General features: G+C 45.3%; 1 protein-coding gene across 2 annotated transcripts; it reads right to left on the bottom strand.

The window, feature by feature from the left end:
• Positions 1-967: 967 nt before the first annotated feature.
• Positions 968-24,566, bottom strand: SLC22A15 (solute carrier family 22 member 15). 2 transcript variants are annotated; one of them, XM_053370662.1, is made up of 12 exons: positions 24,429-24,566; positions 21,380-21,592; positions 19,543-19,675; positions 18,005-18,169; positions 17,188-17,317; positions 9,553-9,768; positions 7,882-8,022; positions 6,547-6,632; positions 5,861-5,981; positions 3,767-3,839; positions 2,120-2,308; positions 968-1,073 (listed from the first exon to the last, which is right to left on the bottom strand). In XM_053370662.1, exons 1-12 carry the CDS (start codon positions 24,513-24,515, stop codon positions 990-992), a joined length of 1,638 nt encoding a protein of 545 aa, XP_053226637.1. In that variant the 5' UTR covers positions 24,516-24,566; the 3' UTR covers positions 968-989. The 2 variants fall into 2 exon arrangements, with proteins under 2 accessions (XP_053226637.1, XP_053226638.1); XM_053370663.1 differs by lacking the exon at positions 18,005-18,169.

The following is a 24,566-nucleotide window of genomic DNA, read 5'->3' as shown; positions in this document are numbered from 1 at the left end:
ACGGAGGAGATGGCACTGGGTGGATTACTGTGCAGCTCAAATTGCTCCTGTCTAAAGGGGAGGAAGAAATGTCTAGCGCTACACACAGCCACACACTTCTGGAAAAGGAAAAGCTTCCTTGTAAACACGAAGCTGTAGTCCCTTGACAAGTAGAAACCAAACACAGATTGAATCCAAATTAGCAGCACCTGCTAGACTTCCCTTCCATTTAACCAGCAAGACGCAATTGCTCCTACCGTTTTGTAAGGCAAGGGTAAGCCCTCCTTCACCAAAGGTATACATGACAAATGGCACTGAAATATCCAAAAGAGGCAACGTAACAGGTCAACAAAGGCAAGTTAAAATAAAAACTTTTAAAATGAAGTTGTGAATCCACCATTCCTGTGATTCAGTCGCCTTTTAAATCAGTTGGTCTGTATTACAGGTCTCTGCAGTCTTGCTCTATTATATAGAACCATGCCTGATCCCCTTTCTGCATTACCCCAAGATTAAAATCACACACAATGCAGAACCGCCAGGAATTGCATTGACAGCAAAATTGCCACATCTTGCAGTACTTCACATTTCGCCCACTAAATCGTTAACAGTGCCTCTCCACAATCAAGTTTCACCAGGGTAGCATAAAATCCAAGCTTAACAAACAGACCACTTCCAATAAGTCAAGGGAAAAACCTGCAATAGATGCAGAAGAGAGCTGGCTAAACATTGGAGCCGCTTTTAGGATTCACAAGTGCTGTCAGACAATGCGTATCCTGCAAATGCCTTACTTGTCTATAAATCAGCAGCAGTCTACATCTGCCAGAGCTGTCACTGACAAGCAGTCATCCTATTTGCAAGAGCTGTCAACGGTGTCCTACTTTTCTCCTAAAAGCAGACACAATAGTACGGTTCTTCTGCTCACTGATTGCTCCTGGCTTTTAAGCTTGTTCAGATAAAGCTGGCTGGATAATTCATAAAGGACACAGCATTTAACAGAAGTGTTTTATCCATCACTTGATCATTTGAGTCTCTTCATCAGCATCATAGAACTCTTCATCTTCACTTCCACTCCCAGCTGAACTATCGTGGTCAGACTAGAAGGAAAATGAGATTCTGATATCAGAGCTATCCTTCACCCAGTTTCGAATAAAATGTTTCAGATGTTTAATCTCAGCCTTGCAAGACTATTCACTAGGTCATTTTCAGTTTCCACCAAGCCCTTATAACCCAGCTTCAACCCAAACCTCCATATGGGATAATACAAAAGTGGATAATACTAAAGTTCCCCCACCCCCAAATCAAGGAGTGTATAAATCTTACAAAATAAAGCATAGTGAGTGTTTTCAGCACTCTATAACGAACATTAAAATGTCATTACTATCGCTGCAAACAGGACAACCTGGGCAACACGATTATGGCACCTTTGAGGCTCGCCTCTTATAATCAAGAATAAGAAGTCACTGACTTTTACAAAGCACAGAGCAGGGGAGTGACTGCATTTCTTCCTGAACTGGCTATCACTTTGTACTCTTAAGTCAAGGGAGAGAGGCGCTCAACCTATCCGGCACCACTGGTTTCCCCTTCCAAAACCTCCACAGCTCTGATCGACAATAAAGTGGCAGCCAAACCCTGCTGCCAGTCAATTTTGCTTCCTTCATCGCTGACGGAGGGCTTTGGGCTCGACCTTTCTGTTTCTTGTTGCTGGGTAGGACAGGACATTTGTAGACACAATAAGCATGCCAGAACACTGTTCCTTCATGGTGGCTGCTCCCCTTCCTCTAGGAAATGCTGTCTTCACGTGTTCAATAGCATGAGGGCCTCCTGTTGTTTCTCTCCAACTCAATATTCTGTTGTGGGGGGCCAAGGAGAAGAAAGAATAGGTAACAGTTGCTATCCTTTGAAATAAAGGAGGAAGCAGGCTCTGATCTAAAGCTGGCAGCCACAGAGAAAGTGGCTATTTGTCTGGGATGTAGTCAGTTGCCTAGCAGTTAACATATCTAAAAGGCACAACTAAATATTTAATATCTTCTCCTTGGAGCCCATCTGCAGTGGCAGATACTACATAACCCTAAAGAAGCTGGGACTTCCTATTCAACCTGACAGCTTTTGTAACAGGAGGGGAACTGGCAGAGGTTCATACCCGTGAGCTTTCCATTGTTTGCAGCGAAACAGCTTCATCTCCTAGCCGCCGATATGAGCAAACCTGTAGATCAGATATCGTCTCCAGCAGGGGGCTATTTAGGGTTTCTGGCAATAACAGACTCAGAAGACCAGCAAACAAGCCCGCCACACCAAACACAATAAATGGCAGAGACCCTTGCACAGATTTCTGTAAAAAAAGAAAAGAAAAGAAAGAACAAATATAAAAAACAGCAGCAGTAGTAGCTAGGGCTCAAATATGTTCATGTTAATTGTGAAATGACAGTGCAAGGACATAACAGCTATTCAACCTTCTTTCAGCTGTTCTGCACTGGCAAATCACACGTTGGGCCAGTTACAGGCTGCAACTGCGGCGAAACAACCACACACAACAGCATGAGAATTTGCAGCAACCCACTAGAGGAAGTCACATCTTCAACACATCTACTGGTCATGTGAAAAAGGTAAAGGACCCCCGACAGTTAAGTCCAGTCACAGACGACTCTGGGGTTGCAGCGCTTTACAGGCTGAGGGAGCCGGCGTTTGTCCGCAGACAATTTTTCCGGGTCATGTGGCCAGCATGACTAAGCCGCTTCTGGTGCAACGGAACACCGAAACCAGAGCAGCACACAGAAACACCATTTACCTTCCCGCTGGAGCAGTACCTATTTATCTACTTGTATTTTTTGGCGTGCTTTCGAACTGCTAGGTTGGCAGGAGCAGGGACCGAGCAACAGGAGCTCATCCCGTCACGGGGATTCGAACTGCCAACCTTCTGATCGGCAAGCCCAAGTGGCTCAGTGGTTTAGACCACAGTGCCACCCGCATCCCTCTTGGTCATGTGAACTGACCCCAAATTATGCATGCAGAGACAACAAAAATTGGGTAGTGCAAGAGCACAGTTACAAAAATAGAGTCTGGAGAGAGGGATAGTATGGAAGAGAGGGGAGACAGAAGAACCAGACTCAGACATCTATGCCCTAGCCACACCTGTCAGGGTCAAGGGTGGAAGGAACAGAACAACTCTCATGACAGACTATTACAAAAACTCTCTGAAGGAGCTCTGGCTCCCACGCTACTCTCACAAATATGAACAGGGAGAGGCAGTAGAACGGTCAATGAAGCAGCCACATTGGGGAGGGTGCGGGGCTCAACTGAGAGAGCACACGCTCTCACCAGTGTTTCCGGTTTCAAAAGATCTCAGATGGCAACATTCTTGAAGAGCTGCTGGCAAGCACAGCAGGGAGAACTTGACTAAAGAGGTCAATGGACTGAGCCTTTACAAAGTGGCTTTGTTCATCTATTTTCAACAGGTCCACCAGCTGCAGGTGGGCCACCTGAATGCTTAGGCAGCTCTGCATTGCCTTTTCCCTCCTCTATCCCTTTCTCACACACACATCTTTATTCACAGGAAACTATCACTACAGCTTTATCATGTGCAAGGGGAGTTTAGGACTCTTCAAAGTTGCATCAGCCAGCAAAAGTCATGTCTACCCCAAAGCCAACTGTCCCACGCACCTGGCAATTTTCAAGAATTCTGAACGTCAGAGTCATAGCCAAATTGGACCCATGCAAAATGTACTTTACATTTTGCTACTGTCCAGTTTGGGGGAAGATGTGGGTAAAAGAAGGAAAAATCGGTACAAACCAAAGACGGAACAAAAGGAGCGATGATCCCACCAATTCGGGAGAACATGGAACAGGCTCCCATTCCAACATTCCTGCGGGAAATAAAACAGTTACATTTACATGAAGCATTTTTCCTTAACTAATGTTGGCTTAGGACTACGCTTTCAAGTCCTGAAGAGTACCTGCAGATTGCTGAAAATATCTATTTAATAAGCCTGACAATACACAGCAATGGCGAGCACTGCCTGCCCAAGGGAAGTGGCCCCAGGTGGTTCTCTATGAGGCTACACAGCCCTCCTCACCCCTATGACTGTGGTACACTTCAATGGTGAGGGCTTTAGGCAACTTGTAAAGACATTACTTAGTCAAGCATTTGCTTAACTGACTGGAGGCAATGGTCTGTCACTCTTGTGGTGCTATGATGTACTTTTGATCTATTGCTGTGGTTTAGTTTTTTATATTGTATTATTATGCATTACCAATTTTTACATCCTGCTCTGGGATAATTTTAATGAAGATTGGGCTATAAATCACCTAAATAAATATATATATTATTGACTGAGGTGGATTCAAGGGAGGCTGAAGGAGAAATAGAATGAATTATTTTGTGCAGGGGTAGAATGTTGCCTGTTTTCTAATGAAAAATCTGCTTTAGATGGCTGTTCAACCTCCTGGCAGAGAAATTCTGCTCTGCCTGAATCCTTTGCCTCTGAAGACGGAGCCTAGCACAGAAAATGGTGCACAGAATGCCTCCCCCTTCCACATCAGTTACTCCCAAGTCACCACATATGGGATATAAGGATCATTCTCCTTTGAGTGCTGCTGAGCTTTCCAGAGGTTTTGCATGAGTTCTGCACATTCCCTGGCATGGAAGGACTCAAAAGTAGACTTGATAAGAGATACACCCCTGATGGCAGCAGGAATTGGCTTCCCAGTACAGTGGAAGCTGAAGCAGCTCCACCTGGTCTGGAGCAGAATGAATGAGTTTGCAGTGGAAGCTGCCAGTGGACGGCTCAGCCACAGAACTGGAAGGCGACTTTTTTGCTTAAGGCTGTTTGACCCGTGGGACACGCTGTGTCCTCCTCATCTTTTTTTAACAGCTCCTGCTTCTTGTGTGACCAACTGAGCCACAAGCAAAAAAGAAGCCATTTTTTAAAAAAAGGGAGAAGGCAGTAAAACAGAAGGAGAAAGTAGTTTGTCACTTTTTAAGGAAGAATAGCCAATGTTAAAATGAGGAGGGAAACTGAGTTCTAAGAGAGGTTGAACAGAAGCTCAGTCCTAGGCAAAGGCAAAGGAACATACTTGGGAGAAGCCTAGAGGATAGGATACAGCACAGAGAGTTAGTCACATGTTCCTTGCCTTCCTGGGTAGCAGAAGAGCTTAACACATTCCTTTCTGAATGCCTTCTTAATCCCAGAGAAACAACAAACTCCTTTAGCATTTCTGTATGGACCCCTCAGACTAAATAAGAAAGGTGTGGGATGTCTCATAACTGAAGCAGTCAAATATAACATTTCCTGTTGCCTAGAGTGGACACACAGGAGAATGTTGCTTCAGAAGGGAGGACTTCCTGTCATATCTGCTCTGGAGCCTCCTCCCCCTGTGTGTGACCAGGTAGATGGACGTGACCCTAGCAGACCCTACAAAAGGGCTAGCGACGCAGCCATCTTCCTCTTTTCACCTTTTACCATGTTCTACTTTCAGATTCCTCTGCTGGCTCTTAGCCAGCAGCACAAGGCTCATCCGTACTGGCAATGTGCAAGGGAAGGTGCTCTGCTCCTTGCTCACTAGCGTGAGTGAGGAGGGATAATATTCAATCAGTATATCCTCTCCTACTTTCCTCAACATTCCCACAAAAGGAAGCTAACATTCAAGTGGATTTCTTTGGCTAAACAGGGATGTTCACATTTAAATTTTGCATTTGGGAATGGGGAGAAGTCGAATCCTCATCTGCAAGCCCCTCAGGGAAAGGACCTGCAGTTATAGAGAGATACTGCAACCCACCCTAAAAACAAGGACCTATGAATTTAAACTGAGCGGTGCCTCCCAAGAAGAAGAAAAGTCAGGTGGTCTCATATAGACAAGAGAAGCCACCAAACTGAACCTGTCTTACCTGATCACTGTAGGATAAAGTTCTGACGTGTAGATGTAGACAATGTTAAATGCTGCACTGATTGTCAGTTTTCCCAGTAAAGACAATGAGCGGCTGTTTACAATGGCAAACACTCCTGTAGCTGTTGGGGGAGAAATGCAAAGCTTGTAAAGATGCTGTAGTAAGCAAGGATGGCCTTTTGGCTTTAGGTTGAAAGTTGACCCCCCCCTGCCCCCTTGCTAGGCAACAGAAAAACCAGCCTGTTCCCATTTTTCAAAGGAGGAGGAGTTTCAGGGAGCTTGTTTGAAAGAAAGCACACTCTGGTCAAACGGCCACCTGGCCTTGTACTGGGGAACTGAAGAGAAGCGCCATTTAATGTTGTGTTCACAGAAGAGGAACGGTTCCATTCATGGTGTCCAACTAAGATTTACTCAGAAGAGACCCAGTGAACATGACCAAGTCTTCTGCTGCGGGCTCAAAAGAAGACACTCTTAGAGAGGCTGGACTTGGAAATTAGATGGGGTACATTTTTAACTACTTCTCAAGCTTCTAAGACCAGTTATTTCTTGCGTGTCTGGTTGCCCAAGGCAAAACTCTCCACATAAGCAGCTGGAGATTGCTGCTCCCCTACAGATTTGAGAAAGCCTTCACTGCAAGCTGTTGGCATCCTGCAGTCTGCTCCATAGTTAAAAGAACAACACTTTTACCTTTCTTTTCTGGAAGAAACATGACGATAAGAGAGGCCAGTCCTCCCAGGAACAAAAAGGCTGCAAGCGTCCGTTTACGGCCAAACCTGAAGAACCGGAAAGAGAGAGACCAATGAAAATGCAAAGCAAGTAGAAAACAAGCTCCCTTCACATCCAGGGCTTCAGTGCAGGAAGCCTATTACTCTCCAGTCAACAAAGGTATTCCAGATTTGTGAAGAGAAGCAGAGATAAAAACAAATATCTCTTAGAATGTCAAAATCATCTCAGGCACCTATTACCCAAATTCCTAATTACCACTTGTCACCATCACCATCATCATCAGCAACAACAAAAATTGAACTCGGATTTCTTATTAGGTTTTGTTTTGTTTAGGTCTTAACTTGAAACACCCACGACGGGTGTTAAATTGGGAGAGCAAACCTAGGAAGACTTGTGCTGTCACCAATTACTATCGTTGGGAGTCATCATAAACCTACTAGATCTTCCATTCCCTTTGGAGCCCATTTATAGTAATTCCTCTATACCTGTGCATGAATGCTTCATGAGATACACTACTTCATGCACCATCATGTCAGGTTGTCATATCATGTGCCACATAATGCCAAGTGATGTGAAACACCATGTCATGTCACATCGTGAGATTCATCATGCAATATACCCCATGTGACGAGACACACCACAACACCACCTCAAGAGATATATGCATGCCACATACACAATATTTCAGTCTTTAAAGTGCTACAAAACCCTTTGTAGTGTTTCCTGCAATGGACTAACAAGGCTACCCCTCCGGAGCTTGACAAAAAAAGTTTTTCATGCACGTTGCATTCCTGCATGTATTGGTTTAATTTTTTATGCCCCATATCTTCTTATTCACCTTTCCTTGGGGATCAATCTCAATTATTTTCAAATGAAGAAATACAAGCACCTCCCACACTAGAGGAAAATAGTATAGCATTGCTTACTGCAGAAGAACAGAGTCAGGCTAAGTAGCACACACAGCAATGAAACTGATAACCATGAGAAAGATGACCAGGCTGGAGGGCTGATTACATGAATAGCATCTACCTAGGAGAAGGGGCATACGTGCACAGACCCGCAGAAGAGGGAATCTCTTGAGATGATTTCTTGCCTCCCCCTTCCTCTGGATGGGATGGGACAGGATCTTTCGAGATCTCTTCCTGCCACCTGCTTTTTCTAATTCTCTCCCTTCCCCCTTCTCACCAGGAGAGAGCCACAACCTCACCCACTGCCGCTGCCACTCAAAAGAAAGAAAGAAAGAAAGAAAGAAAGAAAGAGGTAAAAAAGAAAATTATCTAGCATTCCAACACTCACCATTTTTTGCCAATCAAGTAGATGCAGAGAGGGTATGCCGGAATCTCTATTAGCCCAGAAAGAGCCAGGTTGGCATAGACACTGCCACCCAGGTCACCCACATTGAGAGTAAGACCGTAATAGACCAAGCTGCATACGAACCTGTAGTGAGTAACAAGAAAGAGATGTAAAATGCAAAGTTGCTTCTTCTAGTTTTCTGCCTATAGAGTAGCTGTAACCTTGAACTCAGAGAAGGATGTTATGCTTTAGGCATGGAACTTATTGACTGGGGCTCCTCAATATTTATTTATATTTATTTATTTTTATTTATACCCTGCCCTCCACGGCCAAGACCAGGCTCAGGCAGGCTAACATCAGGTATGAAAACAATTGATTAAAATACAACTTAAAAACACGATTAAAATACTCCTTAAAATGCAGCCTCCTTTCAGTGGAAGCCCAGATCAAAAACTGTTTGGGGAGAGGAAACGTCAAATCTTCACCAAGGCCAACTATCCAGACTGGTCCTCCATGGGCCAGAAAAGCCAGGGAAGTCCCCAGAGAGGGGTTCCATCACAGAAGGAAAAGGAAAGAGGGGGAGGGTATCAGGCTGGCTCCAAGCCAAAGGCCAGGCGGAACAACTCTGTCTTACAGGCCCTGGGGAAAGAAATCAGATCCTGCAGGGCCCTGGTCTCAGGAGACAGAGCGTTCCACCAGGCCGGGGCCAGTGTTGAAAAGGCCCTGGCTCTGGTTGAGGCTAATCTGACTTCCTTAGGGCCTGGGACCTCTAGGGTGTTGCTATTTATGGACCTTAAGGTCCTCCGTGGGGCAGACCAGGAGAGGCAGTCCCATAGGTACGAGGGTCCTAGGCCGCAAAGGGCTTTAAAGGTCAAGCATAATATCAGCATTACAAATGCATGATCAGGGCAATATAAATACGAATTACATTTTGGCATTGGGTATCTAAAGCATTTCCAGGCAGGGTTTTTTGTTTTTTTAGATTATCAGGTACACTGAATCAGCACCCGGGGACCCTTGAGCGATCCTTGCTAGTCTAAATGACAGGCTTGAAAATGGCAGACCAGTGCAGCTAAAAGTCCAGAAAAAGCACACTAAACATCCACACACCCTGGCGCCTCCCTCCTTCCGTGTTCTCCAATTGCCTTCCATTGCATGCTTTCTTTACAAGCTCCAAAAGCCAACCTTTCCATTCAGATCACTGAACCTCCAAGTCTTATTTCTTTCATTAAACAAAACAAAAAAGGTTCTGCTTTGATCCAGACAACATAAACTACATTTGTACATGTCAGTGGTCTTCCAGCTATCTAACAAAGAGACATTACTCAAACTGTCTTGTAATATTTGTATTAAAATGTCAAGCCACATGGAAAATGTGCTCACAAAATGATTTTTACTCTACCATTCAAGGACCACTTGGTCTTTGTGTAATTATGTACTAAAATAATCCCACAGGCTCTGATCTTCGATATTCTACAGTTTTTTTGTTCTTGCAAAAAATATTTAAAACCATAAAACTCCAAATGGATTTTGCAGCCTGTTTTTTTAAAAAAGAGTTTGGGGCTGTAACAGCCACATATTTCCCCCCAGAAAGACAGAACATGCCTATCTTGTTGTATTTGAACAGTACAGTAGTAGCAATTTCAAAATCAGATCAAAAGATAGTGTAAGTACCAGATGAACATCATGATCAGAGTACGTCCCAAAAGGATCTTGTACCGGAACAGGTCCAGGATGCTACTGGTCTCTTTATAACTCCGTTCAGTAGGGAGTTTAAGTGAAAAAGTGCACTTTGGTTTGCGGTTCCTCTTTGCAATGAGGTAGAGGGAATCTTCAGCTTCACTCAGCCGTCCTTGTGAATACAACCAACGAGGTGATTCAGGAATGAATCTACAAAGGACAAAAAGAGAGAAAACATTCCCCAGATGGCGTTAGAGTCATTTGACTACTCAATATTGGCACTTCTGGTAAAAAAGAAAAAAGTACAATCATGAACAAGTTTTATACTGCAAATAGACTTCAATCTTTACTGCTTTGCACAGGGATAAACAAGACCAATTTTGTAGGACTGCAGCTCACAACTATGCACTGAATGCAGCCATGTTAAGCTAATTTAGGAAAATTCTGAATGTGCAAACGTAAACTTAATACAGAACTTGAAAAAGTAGTGTGAAAGCAGTGGTATGGAAAAGTATTGAGAATAGCAATTGACAATGACACAGTTCATCTCCCTATAATTCAAAATATGCATATTCTGTAATAACAATACAAATAATAAATTATCATTGTCATAATATTCTGTAATGAACATGTATTTTTATTTAAAAATTGTAGATCACATATATCAACATTCTCAGTCAGATGCTAAGATTCCTTTCTTCCCTTTTATTGTCAGTGGTATTTGGCCATATATAGACTGAACAAAATATATCCTTCAGTTCAGGACAAGAGTTGGAGATATAATATGTCACAAATGGATTTTTCATATGTTTTGGAGTTGCACAACAATTCAGGGATATTGGAACACAATTTTAATGTGATTTCAGAAGTATTAGAATATCAGATAACAATAAAGTTTTTGGATTATTAGGTAAGTTATTAAAAGGATGTAATTCTTGAAGACAATATGGAAGTAACAGTAAATTTATAATTTGCAGCAAAGATAAATATTGCAAAAGTCGGGGGGGGGCCTCATTCCCTTCCATTTCAGAATGTGTCAAAAGTATCTGGGATGCTGTGGTGTTATCTGTCAACATACTACATAAGAGAGGCAACACTATATGGATTTTTTAGAGTGCTGTGTAATGGTGATTGTGTTTTAGAACAAGTTTCAATAGAATATGCATATGTACAATTTATTTACATTATAGTAAAATGATTATTATTTTATTATACTTTTAGATTTAAGAGATTACTTCTTTCCTTTTTCAAGTATTTCTTTATTTCATAACCTATTATGAATATTTTGACCTACTTAAAGTATTTATGAATTAAACTATGCTTGTAATTACTTATATCTGCAGTAGAGCCTGAGCCTCTTTAATGCCAGGGCCACGGGTTCGAGCCCACATTGGGTGAAAGATTCCTGCATTGCAGGGGGTTGGACTAGATGACCCCCACTGCCCTTCCAACTCTACAATTCTATTATTTAATTCAGTCTGCAACCCTCTGCATACTTACCTTGGAGGAAACCCTGTTGAACATAATATAACTTATTTCTGAGTAAGTGTGTATAAAATTGCACTGTATTGAAAACCTTAAAACTAGTAGTATGGCCTTTGAAATGATTATTTGGGAAATACATTCTCCCTGAACCTTTAATTTGTCAAGCTACTCTGCACCCAATAAGACTAGAAACATTTTTGAAGAAGAAATTACGACATTTCAACTAGAGTCTGGATTGCACAGATGTATCTTGGGAAAGGCCTTCACATTATTTGCGTTTAGCATTCAGACTGCTGCTAATTTTTGAAGATTATAGGTGCCTATGGACTTCTATCCACTGTGCTATCATAAGCAAGGGAGCAACTTCAATTCACCAGGTATGAATTGCCTAAAGCCTCCTGCAATCAACCAAATAATGCTATGCAAAATAAAGCAAAACCACAAAGGGGAAATGTAAAACCTGGGTCTTGTACCAGGAATCACATTGCGCTCAAAGATTATGCATTGTTTGACCATGCTCTATCCTGCCACCAGCGCACTGAATGGCGGGTGTGCACTAGCACCCCCCCAAAACATACTTGGGCTTCTCCAGATAAAGTTACTGCAGCCTTATTGAAATCATCCATTTTTCATTGGTGCTTGAAGTTTTCAATTTGTACGAGACAAGCATGGGAAACACTTCCAGCCCGTAGGCCAAATTAGGCTGATGGAGGTCCTAATTTGGCCCACAAAGCCATTTCCCCCAAGCCACGCCCACTTGTCATCAGGTGTGGGGCAGCCACAGGTAAAGATGCCTTTGCAAAGGAACAGTGAGGGGCCTTCAAGTGCACTCCCTGTGCCTTTTAAATTTGGCGTCAAATGCAAACCCAACTGGAATCAGCCTCCCACATCCATCATCATAGCCCATGGAGGAACTCAGGATTCGGCCTGCAGGCTGAATCCCGTTCCTCACCTGCTCAGGTAATTTCATATGTAACACCGATGCAACCAAGACCGTTTGCTAAATACATCCAGTCACTCACTCTCTGTCTCTCTCACACATGTACCCTTTCAACTGAACTCTAAAAAGTAAAAAGTAATTTACTTTCAACAAGGAAAAGTCAGTTTTGGTGGACATGTACTTCCTACATCAATCAAGCACCTTCCCTACCACCCAAAATTCCAGAGCAGTTTTGCAACTGATTGTGAAACTTTTTCTCCTCATTTGAATGAATAAGCAAATTTATATGCATCATCAAAAAAAAGGGAAAGAAATAAGCAACTTGCTAGAAGCACAAGAGAGACAAGACTGAAAGCTGATGCAGTGCTCAACTTAAGGTGTGTGTCTGTATATTACAGATGTCAATGCCAGTTTATAATGTAGATGAAATGCCTCTTGCAAGCGCTCTTCAAATCCTACGTCTGTCTTCATCCTAACAGGTGTCCGCCTCTATGTAACTGAAAGCCTACTCTAAAGCAGTGGCTACAGATGACATTAGGGGAAAGAAGTCTGAAGCTTACAGCTTATGAAATCTTGGGACAGGTGGCAACTAACTTGGATGATCAGAACTTGGCAGAGTTTATCAGAACATAAAGGAAGGAAGACAAAGCAGGAAAAAGCCACACAATGGCTCTTAAAATGGTGGGAATCTGGCAAGGCAGCAACACTTCAAAGACAGATTTAGGGAGCAGTGTGGATAAAACTAACAAGACAAAAGGTGATGCTGTCGCACAAGGCCAAGGTCAACCCTATGCTGTGTGAAGAGGAGCAGTGCTGGCACAATTCTGCAGTATTCCTTTTATAATAATAATAATAATAATTTATTATTTATACCCCGCCCATCTGGCTGAGTTTCCCCAGCCACTCTGGGCGGCTCCCAATCAGTGTTAAAAACAGTACAGCATTACATATTAAAAACTTCCCTGAACAGGGCTGCCTTAAGATGTCTTCTGAATGTCAGGTAATTATTTATCTCTTTGACATCTGATGGGAGGGCGTTCCACAGGGCGGGCGCCACTACCGAGAAGGCCCTCTGTCTGGTTCCCTGTAACCTCACTTCTCGCAATGAGGGAACCGCCAGAAGGCCCTCGGCGCTGGATCTCAGTGTCCGGGCTGAACGATGGGGGTGGAGACGCTCCTTCAGGTATACAGGACCGAGGCCGTTTAGGGCTTTAAAGGTCAATACCAACACTTTGAATCGTGCTCGGAAACGTACTGGGAGCCAATGCAGATCTCTCAGAACCGGTGTTATGTGGTCCCGGCGGCCACTCCCAGTCACCAGTCTAGCTGCCGCATTCTGGATTAATTGCAGTTTCCGGGTCACCTTCAAAGGTAGCCCCACGTAGAGCGCGTTGCAGTAGTCCAAGCGTGAGATAACTAGAGCATGCACCACTCTGGCGAGACAGTTTGCGGGCAGGTAGGGTCTTAGCCTGCGTACCAGGTGGAGCTGGTAGACAGCTGCCCTGGACACAGAGTTAACCTGCGCCTCCATGGACAGCTGTGAGTCCAAAATGACTCCCAGGCTGCGCACCTGGTCCTTCAGGGGCACAGTTACCCCATTCAAGACCAGGGAATCCCCCACACCAACCCGCTCCCTGTCCCCCAAAAACAGTACTTCTGTCTTGTCAGGATTCAACCTCAATCTGTTAGCCGCCATCCATCCTCCAACCGCCTCCAGGCACTCACACAGGACCTTCACTGCCTTCATTGGTTCTGATTTAAAGGAGAGGTAGAGCTGGGTGTCATCTGCATACTGATGAACACCCAGTCCAAACCCCCTGATGATCTCTCCCAGCGGCTTCATATAGATATTAAAAAGCATGGGGGAGAGGACAGAACCCTGAGGCACCCCACAAGTGAGAGCCCAGGGGTCTGAACACTCATCCCCCACCACCACTTTCTGGACACGGCCCAGGAGGAAGGAGCGGAACCACTGTATGACAGTGCCCCCAGCTCCCAGCCCCTCTAGACGGTCCAGAAGGATGTTATGGTCGATGGTGTCAAAGGCCGCTGAGAGATCCAGCAGAACTAGGAAACAGCTCTCACCTTTGTCCCTAGCCCGCCGGAGATCATCAACCAGCGCGACCAAGGCAGTTTCAGTCCCATGGTGAGGCCTGAATCCTGATTGGAAGGGATCCAAATGGTCCGTTTCCTCCAGGCGTGCTTGGAGTTGTTCAGCAACCACCCGCTCAATCACCTTGCCCAAGAATGGCAGATTTGAGACCGGGCGATAGTTGGCCAAATTGGCCGGGTCTAAAGATGTTTTTTTAAGAAGCGGTTTAATGACCGCCTCTTTCAGCGGGTCTGGGAAGGCTCCCTCACAGAGGGAAGCATTCACCACCCCGCAGAGCCCATCGCCCAGCCCTTCCCGGCTTGCTTTTATCAGCCAGGATGGGCAAGGATCAAGGAGACAGGTGGTCGGTTTCACTTGTCCAAGCAGCCTGTCCACATCCTCGGAGGTAACAGATTGGAATTGATCCCATGTAACAGGACCAGACAGAACTCTAGCACTCTCCCGCCCTGGCCCTGCTCCCACGGTGGAGTCTACCTCCTTCTGAATCTGAGCGATTTTATCTGCAAAAAACTTGGCAAAAGCATTGCAGGAGATCTTGGGGTCCCTACCAGGCCCCGGTGGTACAGGTGGTTCCGATAGATTGCGAACCACCTGAAAAAGTCTCCTGCTGCTGTTTTCTGCAGATGCAATGGAGGCGGCGAAGAAGGCCCTCTTCGCCATCGCCATTGCCACTTGGTAGGCTCGACGTTGAGCTCTAACCCGTGTCCGGTCTGATTCAGAATGAGTTTTCCGCCACCGGCGCTCTAGCCGTCTCAACGATTGTTTCATCACCCTCAGCTCCGGGGAAAACCACGGGGCTGTCCGGGCTCCATGCAATCGGAGAGGGCGCTTCGGAGCCAGACAGTCAATAGCCCTGGTTAACTCCGCATTCCAGCGTGCCACCAGGGAATCAGCTGAAAGGCCATCAACTTGGGATAAAGCATCCCCTACCGCTCTCTGGAAGCCAATTGGATCCATTAAGTGGCGGGGGCGGACCATCCGAATCGGTCCCACCTCCCTGCAGAGGGGAAGGGTTGCGGAGAAGTCCAGTTGCACCAGGAAGTGATCTGACCATGGCACTTCTTTCGTTTCGCTTTTAGTTAGTGTCAGATCACCAACATCCATAGAGGTGAACACCAAGTCTAAGGCATGTCCACGGCTATGAGTTGGGCCAAACTTATTCAGGGATAGCCCCATGGAGGCCATGCTTTCCACGAAGTCCCGAGCGGCCCCTTGTAAGGTCGTGTCGGCATGGATGTTAAAATCCCCCAGGACAACCAAGCTAGGTGTCTCCAGGAGCATATCCGCCACGACCTGAAGCAGCTCGGGCAGGGAATCCTTGGTGCAGCGGGGAGGTCGGTACACCAGTAGGAATCCTGTACTGCCCCTATTGCCCAACTTCCAGAACATGCACTCAGAAAACTGGGTCTTCCCAATAGGACGCCTGGTGCAGACTAATGACTTCCTAAAAATCACTGCAACCCCCCCTCCCCGCCCACATGACCTGGGTTGCTGTGCGTAAGAGAAACCTGGTGGGCAAGCAGCGGCAAGGACAGGCCCATCTGCTTCATCCAACCAGGTCTCTGTCACACATGCCAGGTCAAATCCTCCATCCACAATCAGGTCGTGGATGGCAGTGGTTTTATTCATCATTGACCTGGCATTGCACAGCAACACTTTCAGGTCATGTGGGTTTCCCTTGCTGATTGCTGTATCCTTCCGGTCAGGACCAGACCTGGAGGCAGGGATAGTCCTCAAACAACGACTAAACCAGCCTCCTCGGTAATGACATGGTCTGGTCTTAGCATAACTCCTCCTCCTGCCCGTGATCACTGAGATCGGGTGTCCCAATACATCCCCCCCTGTGGAACCTGCCCCACCCAATCTATTGGCTGAGGCCCACTCCCAGGCAGCCATGACCCTTCCCCTTAAAAAGCAAAATACAAACTATATAATAATTTAACAGAATAATAATAATAATAATAAAACAAAACAGAACAGAACAAAACAAAACAAAACAAGAAACAATAGTGCTGACTAAATGCTTATCCCACCCCAAGCAAAAATAAAATAATGAAATAATATAATATTATAAAAAACAACAACCACCATTTAAGGTGCTGCAAATTAAAAGCGGTTAAAACATTTACAACCATTTTGTCCATTGCTGCCGGTAGCTGCTCAGGCATCTAAACTGTAGTGGTAGTGCAGGCCCCGCCCCCTAGGCCGGATGGAGTTGGCAGGAGAGGGAGCGGTCCTCCCAAACACTCACGCGCGCAGCAGCAGCTGTGTCCCGGAGGTCTCTGTCAGGCCTCTTACGCTGTGGCAGTGGGTGCAGGCCCCGCCCCCTAGGCCGGGTGGAGTTGGCAGAAAGGGAGCGGTCCTCCCAAACACTCACGCGCGCAGCAGCAGCAGCAGCCGTGTCCCGGAGGTCTCTCTGTCAGGCCTCTTATGCTGTGGCAGTGGGTGCAGGCCCCGCCCCCTAGGCCGGATGGAGTTGGCAGGAGAGGGAGCGGTCCTCCCAAACACTCACGCGCGCAGCAGCTGTGTCCCGGAGGTCTCTCTCAGGCCTCTTACGCTGTGGCAGTGGGTGCAGGCCCCGCCCCCTCGGCCGGGTGGAGTTGGCAGAAAGGGAGCGGTCCTCCCAAACACTCACGCGCGCAGCAGCAGCAGCAGCCGTGTCCCGGAGGTCTCTCTGTCAGGCCTCTTATGCTGTGGCAGTGGGTGCAGGCCCCGCCCCCTAGGCCGGATGGAGTTGGCAGGAGAGGGAGCGGTCCTCCCAAACACTCACGCGCGCAGCAGCAGCAGCAGCACTGCTAAAACCACATCCTGAATCTTTGTGTTCAGTTCTGGGGAGCACACGTCAAGACAGACACTGAAAAGGATTCTAAGGACTGTTAAGATGAAAGAGTCTAGAAATATCCTATGAGAAGAGGCTAAATCTATGTCCAGGCTTAGAGAAAGTAGGATCAGGGAAAGCAGAAATCAAACAGCTTAAAATACTTTAAAGGGGTGCAAGAAAGAGAGATAACTACTACTTCTATTCAGCGATAAGTGATTTTCAGACCTTTTCATGAACACCACCAGAACAATTTTAAGGTAGGTAACTTACAGAGACAGGAGGAAGACTACTGTTCCCTCCAGGTTAACCACAACTGCTAGAATTCTCCAGGAGCGAATGAGATATCCTAGCAAAGCATACTGGGCAATTCCCACAGCAAAGAAGAGGCCACCAACTGATCCTAACATAAGGCAGACAGGGAAAAAAGAGTTATTGACCATTTAATGATGCTTGCTAACACAAAACAGACAGGCAAAGAAGGCTACCTGAACAAAGATGCAAAGATAAAGATAATTTAAGATGGAAAGAGAAGACAAATTATGCTACAACCTGTTCTTAAAATCACTATTTGTGAGGTCAACAACTTTGCGGGTGACATGACATGAGCAGAACTGGACTGAGAATTTTAGGCAGTGTAACACGTGATCTATTAGGTATGTTATCCTCATCCTACAGAGGCTAAAGTTTGTGCTAGTATTTTAAATGTGTAAGAATCAGAATGCTTAGCATTTTACAACAGAAAATTTGCAGAGCTTTGTGGCTGAAGGATCAATCGTATGCATACAGGGAACACAAACTACTTCACACGTTACAGTTGGAGGATACACCATGCAAGCTTTTTTTTTTAATATTCTGTCTATAAACTGATGGAAGCAAGAGCAAGTCTCAGCTTCCAACAAAAGCATGTGTGCACATGGTAATCAATCAATCAATTAATCAATGGCTGGATGCATACAGATTACCTGGATGTGCCCGTCAATCTCACAATGTATAAAGCAGTTCTCAAACATGAATTAAAATTTGGATTTGCTGCCAGATTATTATTTTTCAAGCTTTTAATATAAAGATCAGTAATTAAATGTTGTACCTGCCAAAGCCCAATAAGCAGTGCCCACACATTCGTTCAGGAGGACAAAAGCCACTAATGACATCCCACCATTCATTACTCCCACCAAGAAGCGAGAGACTGCAAAGAACTCGTAGGAAGGGGAGAATCCATTAGCAACAGCAAACAAAATGTCAAGGGCAAAACCTGGAAGGCAAAGAAAAATTTCCTTCAGAACATCTCCCAAGAAATAAATGATGCTTGTTGTTTTTCCCCCTTTTCCCAAAGTTAGCCACTGTGGACACAGTGCAATATTTTAATGCAGTTCTGCTTGGTTGCTCAAGGAAGCACATGTAGTGTTTCTTAATGAAAACTATAGCTGACCGTATCTTACACAAAAGTTCTCTCTACATATGATAGGATACGCTGTCTGGTTCGCTTTATGGAAAAGACACACCTGATGGAGGGAATCATGTTTTACAATTATCCTCTCTCGTTTTAAAAATCAGCAGCTCCCATATCTTTAAATGGATTCTAATTCTGCAATGAATAGTGCATATGATTATCCCATTTTAATAGCCAGCTGCTATCAGGCTTTCCTAGTGGCCATTTTAAAGGCAATTATTTACATTGGGCTTGCCAGGGCTTTAGGAGCCAGCAGCAACAGCCAAAATATCTGAGCCAGGGTGAGGAATGTTGCCATCGTGTCCCCACAGCCCTTTTTGCTGCTTGGGGGCTGCTAAGGAGAGAAAGATGGAGCAGCTGAGGCAACACTTAAGATCAGCAGCCCAGGCAAAGGCAAACCTTGCCTCTTGTAACTGTCATCTGTTGTTAGATGTTCCTGGTGCCAGGGTGTGTGTTATACCAAAACTGGTAACTATGTTTGTGAGCCTTCAGTTAGAGAGGGTGAACTAATCCCATGTTATCGTTTAAATTTCTTGGATTCATGTGTGAGTAAGAAGGCAAGCTACAAATATTTCGGATAACAAATAAATATCCAGAATATTTGAGTAACAGGAATTTAGCTGTTTTATTTGCTTCCGACAAGTAGGTTAGAACTATAGGGCTGCAAGTATATGGACAGCTTTGCAGTTTCTCTTCACAATGCAGATCAGACTGAGCCACAAAACTGCAACAAACTACTGCAGATCACCACGACCATCTGAAGTTCTTGAAGTAAGGAGCACACATTACCGGAAAAGAAAAGCAGCACAGTGCAAAGCACCACAAGGTCACTAGCCAATTTGACACAAGGGAGGATTCCCCAAAATCCAAATGGGACAACTGGGCCCCAATTAAAACCCATTCATGGATTCTTTTCACAAGAAATTTAAAAAACTCTTATTATCAGCCCATACTGCCCCCTCTCTCTAAAACCGTCTCCAATGTCCCAGAAGGCGACCAAACCCTACAAATTGTGGAAAGAGAAAGCTATCATGAGATTCCCAATATCTGAAGTGTAGTCTATAGAGTACTCAAATTCATGGCTTTCCTTTAAAATACCTGGACAGAGCAGAGAATACAACTATGCTAAGAAAGACAGAGGGTTTTCCCTTCATCTTTTTCTGATGACAGCTTACCTACAAGGTAGACTTTCTTCCGTCCAAAACGATCTGAGAGCTGTCCACAAGCAATCACTCCAACAAACACACCACTGAAGAAAAACGAACTAGCAGCACTGATCTTGTATGATGTGTTGCCAATTAAAAACCACTAGGGGGAGAAAAAAGCAGAGTTAGGCAGAATCCAAGAGAAGGCAAGAGCTTCTTTTTAAAATCCATAAATTATCTTTAACATTATCATGCACCTAACAACTAGCACCCAACAAAAAGTTATTTCCTATTGTAAATAAAAAGTACTTTTCTCTCCTTACTGATTTATATCTATAGGTAACATTGCATATTTATTGTCCATGTACAACATACAGAAGCTAAACAGGAGTGGCAAAACTTCCGAAGAAAGGCCAATATTGAGATGCTTCAAGTTTAAGATGCATCTCTTAAAAGATCACAGTACATATTAGGTGTATTTCTGTACAATGGATAAATGGCAAATGTAACACTCTGGGGTAATTGGCAAAAGCATTTCCTGAAGGCATACTCATTATTTTGTTGACTTGTTACTGGCTAATATCGCAATTCCAGTGCATGAACTTAATCCATTAAGGTGGGGGCTTTGCAATCTTGTTAATAGGACATGTCTTTTGAGAATGAGTATGTGTAGCACCTCCATTGCCAAAACCTGCAAACAGACATACACTTCATAATTTAGCTTCAGTGCTGATCTTCTCAGAAAGAGTGATATGTTTCAGCCACAGTTCTTCTTAGAAATTAATACTTCACAAATGCTACAAACCATATCCTTTGAAGTATGGAATGAACTTATGCAATGCTTGTTCTGAAACAGACTTGGTGAGGAAGTAGATTGTGCTACACTCAAGTTACCATTCAAGCACAGCACTGTTCATGAACCCAGTAAAGAAATGATGGTCTTATTCTTCTTTATGGAGTCATAAACTAGTTCCTCCCCTTTAAGCACACACACACACGATTTCCAGAGAGGTAGTCATGCTAGGTGTTTTTGCAGGAACAACCTTAAAGGCTAGCACATTTATTATAGTATAAGCTTATATGGACTCCAGTCCACTGCATCAAATGAATTAATCTGGTGGTTTTTAGAAAAGTCCCAGATGCCAGTATCCACAGGACTGGGTATGTTCATCTGATCACAGCTAGACAAAATGTTTACGAATGGATCATAACACTTATTTTTGAAAAATTGTAAGAGTTACATTTGGGTAAGACTTTACTTTGAACCAACTAGAATGTGACAAAAATAGTGAGCAAACCTTTAACTCTTATTTTGCCTGGACCCTAAGCAAAATGGCAGGGCAGTGGGAGAGGAAGAGATTAATATTGCAGCCCAAAAGGCTGTGGTCTGTAGCAATCTCCATTTGGGAATGCAGGAAATTCATTTGTTCATCACATTTATATCCCATCTTTCCCAAGGAACCCAGTGTTGTATCCACATAGTTCTATCCACCCATATTTTATCCTTAAAACAACCCTGTGAGTAGGCTAGGCTGACAGTGGCTGGCCCAAGGTCACCCAGGGAACTTCTTGGCTAAGTAGGATTTCAGCCCAGGTTCACAGATTTAATTAGTCTCTGCTAAGTGCAAGACAGAATTTTGGCTGCACCATGTTCTCTGACCTCTTCCTTCCCATTTTGCTTGTGTTGCTCAGCCTGATTAAGAGAGCTGCGAAAAAGCTTGTTCACTGTTTTGGGACATCTTACTTGGTGCATCTTACATTACTGTAGAATTTGGATTTTCTCTCTCTAATGGATCACCTACAATTTTGTAGCAATAATTTAGAAGATTAAGTGCCAAGATCCCCACAACAATCTTGGCTCAATTACCTCAGAGGCTATTGATGTAAAGTTGCTGCTAAAGTGTATGTGTTTCTGAACTTCACTCCCATTGGCCGTCAGGAGCCACTTCCCAAAAGTTCTTTCTTCGCTAGCCGACTCATTACTATGGCTTTTATTTGCAGAGGTCCCTTCAAGGTCCCAGTGGTAAGGAGGTGTTGCCCCCACTAGCGCAATGAGGACTGCTTCACTGGCCACATAGAGCTGAAACAATGAGAAGTAGAATCAAAATCAATGCCAGAACAAACAAGAACTTCCAGACATTTAAATAACAAATATCCTTGATCATATCTACACAATAGCTCAGAGGTTATTTGCCGTTTAGAATGAGAATTGTCAGTATTTCAGGTTTATCTTTACATACTTCAGCTTTGGAAATGTTTCTCCCACCTTGTCCATTCATAGCAATAGATCCTATGAATGCTCTTTTTGCTTGGCTATACAACCCCTTTGCAATAACCATAATTCCAGGGTCCATCTACACTTCCATTTGTCCTGTGATTTCAAGTCACAGGTCCAAGAGGGGTCTTTATTTGTTCCGCTGCCTTTCTCAGGAAAACCTGCTGTTTTACTGCTGAATTGGAACAAACCCAATTGATTCTGGTTCCGATTCAACAGTAAACAAGAGGTTTTCCTGGGGGAAGCAGTGGGGAAAAGAAGAACCTCTTGAAATGATGGAACAGAAATGTGCGCAGGCCCCCAGTTTCATCCAAACCAAGAAACTATTGTTAGCAGCTTCAAAACAAGTCCAGATATGAAACCAATTGCAAAGTATGGTGAAGAAAGTGTTAAGTGCACACATTCCAGTCCTCTTCTCTAAATACGCATTTGCCAAAGTAATGCATTGCCCCACTTGCACCCAATAAATCTGTCTAGTAGAGATATGAAACAGGGGCTTCCTGATTCACAGCCCAGCATCTTAGCCTCTGTGTCACTGTACACATATCTGTGAAATTTAGATCATGCCACCTGAAGAACCAATAGTCCCGTTTGCTTAAAAGAATTTCTCTACTACTACAACATAATTCAAAGTTCTTTCATACAAAATAAGTTTTCTCCAAGAAAAAAACACACACGTCGAAATGAGTTATAAGCTAAACAAACTTGTTTCTAGTCAACAAAGATTTTTGTGAATGCACTGAAATAGTACAGACCAGACACAAGCTTACAATCTGAAGGCGAAGTAGGCCTTCTCAGTCATGAGTATCCAAGTGGTCTTCGAGAAAGCCAAGATCAGAATGGAATGATTTCCTGGGATCCATAATTTTTGGCTGGCTAAAATTGTGCTTGGCAGAATGATTCCTCCTCAGGGAAAAATCTCCAGGTCCAACTTTAGGACTGAGAAGGGTGTTGAAGGCTTGTTGACATGGCCATGAGTGGCTGAGCTGCTCCAGGGCACCTACGGCAGCCACCACCTCACTCCCCAGCTCCAGAGCCAGCACAGCTGGCAGTGTTTTATTGGTCTGGCTGCTTAGCAGCAGAGCTTAGCTCCACACTCAGTATATGGAGGCTTCCTGGGTCCGGCTGTTGGGTTTGGCAAAGCTCAGCCTACAAGAGCCACAGCATCTTCAGCTTTCCTCACCCAAGGGGCCAAACCCAATTCTGCAGCTGCAAGGTTGGAGAATGGCTTGCCATGGGCAGCAAAAAAAATGGAGGTGCCTGTCTGTTTCCAATTACAGTTTTGAAGGGTAGTTTCCAATTCACCTTTGGGCTTTGTGTGACAGCCACGATCTACACAAGAACACTCACCCAGTGGCGGAAGAAGAGGAGTGCGGGGGGAGCACACCGCCCCTGGCAGCGCGATACTGGTGGGGTGCCATTGTGGCTGCGCCCCCCCACGCTGGGTGCCCTGCCCCCGCAGGTGATGTGCCATGCCCCCGGGATGCGCGCCAGCCCCGCCCCGCCTGCTCTCCACCTGCCCCCCCCCGGTGCCAGAGCATGAAGCTCTGCCACTGCACTCACCACCACCAAAGTGACTCTCCTTGAGGCGAAACTGTCCAAGCGACTGTTGCCCTTAGGGCTACCCATCTACTTGGTGCGGGGCCAGCCTAATACATTTTGGCACCACGGGCAAACCACAAAATAGGACTCACCCCCCCACACGCACCAGGGAAGAAGGGGTGAGTGAAGATCTACATTAGAGAAAAAGAGGGGGGATCAAATCAACCTCCCCTGAAGGTTGAAATGGGAATCAAAGGCCATTGTTGGAAGGGGGTGCGCTGAATCCTGCCAGGGAGGTGCAAAGCCCAGGAGACCCCCGAGAGCAGCCCCCACTATTTATTTATTTATTCCTTACATTTATATACCACCTTTTCCTCCTCCAAGGAGCTCAAGGTGCTGCCCATGGCTCTCCTCCTCCCTGTTTCACCCTCACAACAAACAGTCCCGTGAGGGAGGTTAGGCTGAGACACCCAGCGAGCTTCATGGCGGAACGGGAGATTCGAACTCGGGTCTCCAAGGTCGTAGCCCAACACTCTAACCATTTGGGGCTCAGGGGTGGGAGGAGACCAGCAGCACCTCCTTTTCCCCATGAGGCCACGGTAGAGGTGGGTGTTATTGTTGTGATTATTCCTTGCTAAATTTGCACACTGCCCTTCCTCCAAAGATCACAAGGCGGCTCACAACATAAAAAGACAAAACGAAAACACAGGACACATAATAAAACACAGGCAAAAGCAACAGAAACTAATCACCCCCCCCCACCCCAGAGGCACGTTTAAAAGGCTACAGCAGTCCGGGGTCTGGTTGAAGGGAAACATTTCCAGCTGGTGCCTAAAGGTAGGCAAGGAAGGTGCCAGGTCAGCCTCCCTGGGGAAAGCATGGGGGGGGCACCAAGCAGGCGGCGGATCCTGGAGGAGCATCTCCACCCCCATCCTTCAGCCCGGACACTGAGGTCCAGCTCCGAGGGCCTTCTGGCGGTTCCCTCATTGCGAGAAGTGAGGTTACAGGGAACCAGGCAGAGGGCCTTCTCGGTGGTGGCGCCCGCCCTGAGGGGAAACCCAGTTTAGGGAAGCTTTCTATCCCCGTCCGGCTTCTTCACCTGGAGCAGCGCGGCGAGCAAGACGCAGAGCCAGACCTGGAAGGGCCCCATCTGGCCCACCTGAGGGAAGGCCTCCTCCACCTCCATGACTGGGGCTCCGGCCGGGGAGGCGGCGGCGGCGGCGGGTCTCCTGGCGGC

The sequence above is a fragment of the Podarcis raffonei genome, chromosome 17 (genome assembly GCF_027172205.1).
Source record: "Podarcis raffonei isolate rPodRaf1 chromosome 17, rPodRaf1.pri, whole genome shotgun sequence".
NCBI classification, from domain to species: domain Eukaryota; kingdom Metazoa; phylum Chordata; class Lepidosauria; order Squamata; family Lacertidae; genus Podarcis; species Podarcis raffonei.
This window is presented reverse-complemented; position numbering and strand designations above follow the sequence as displayed.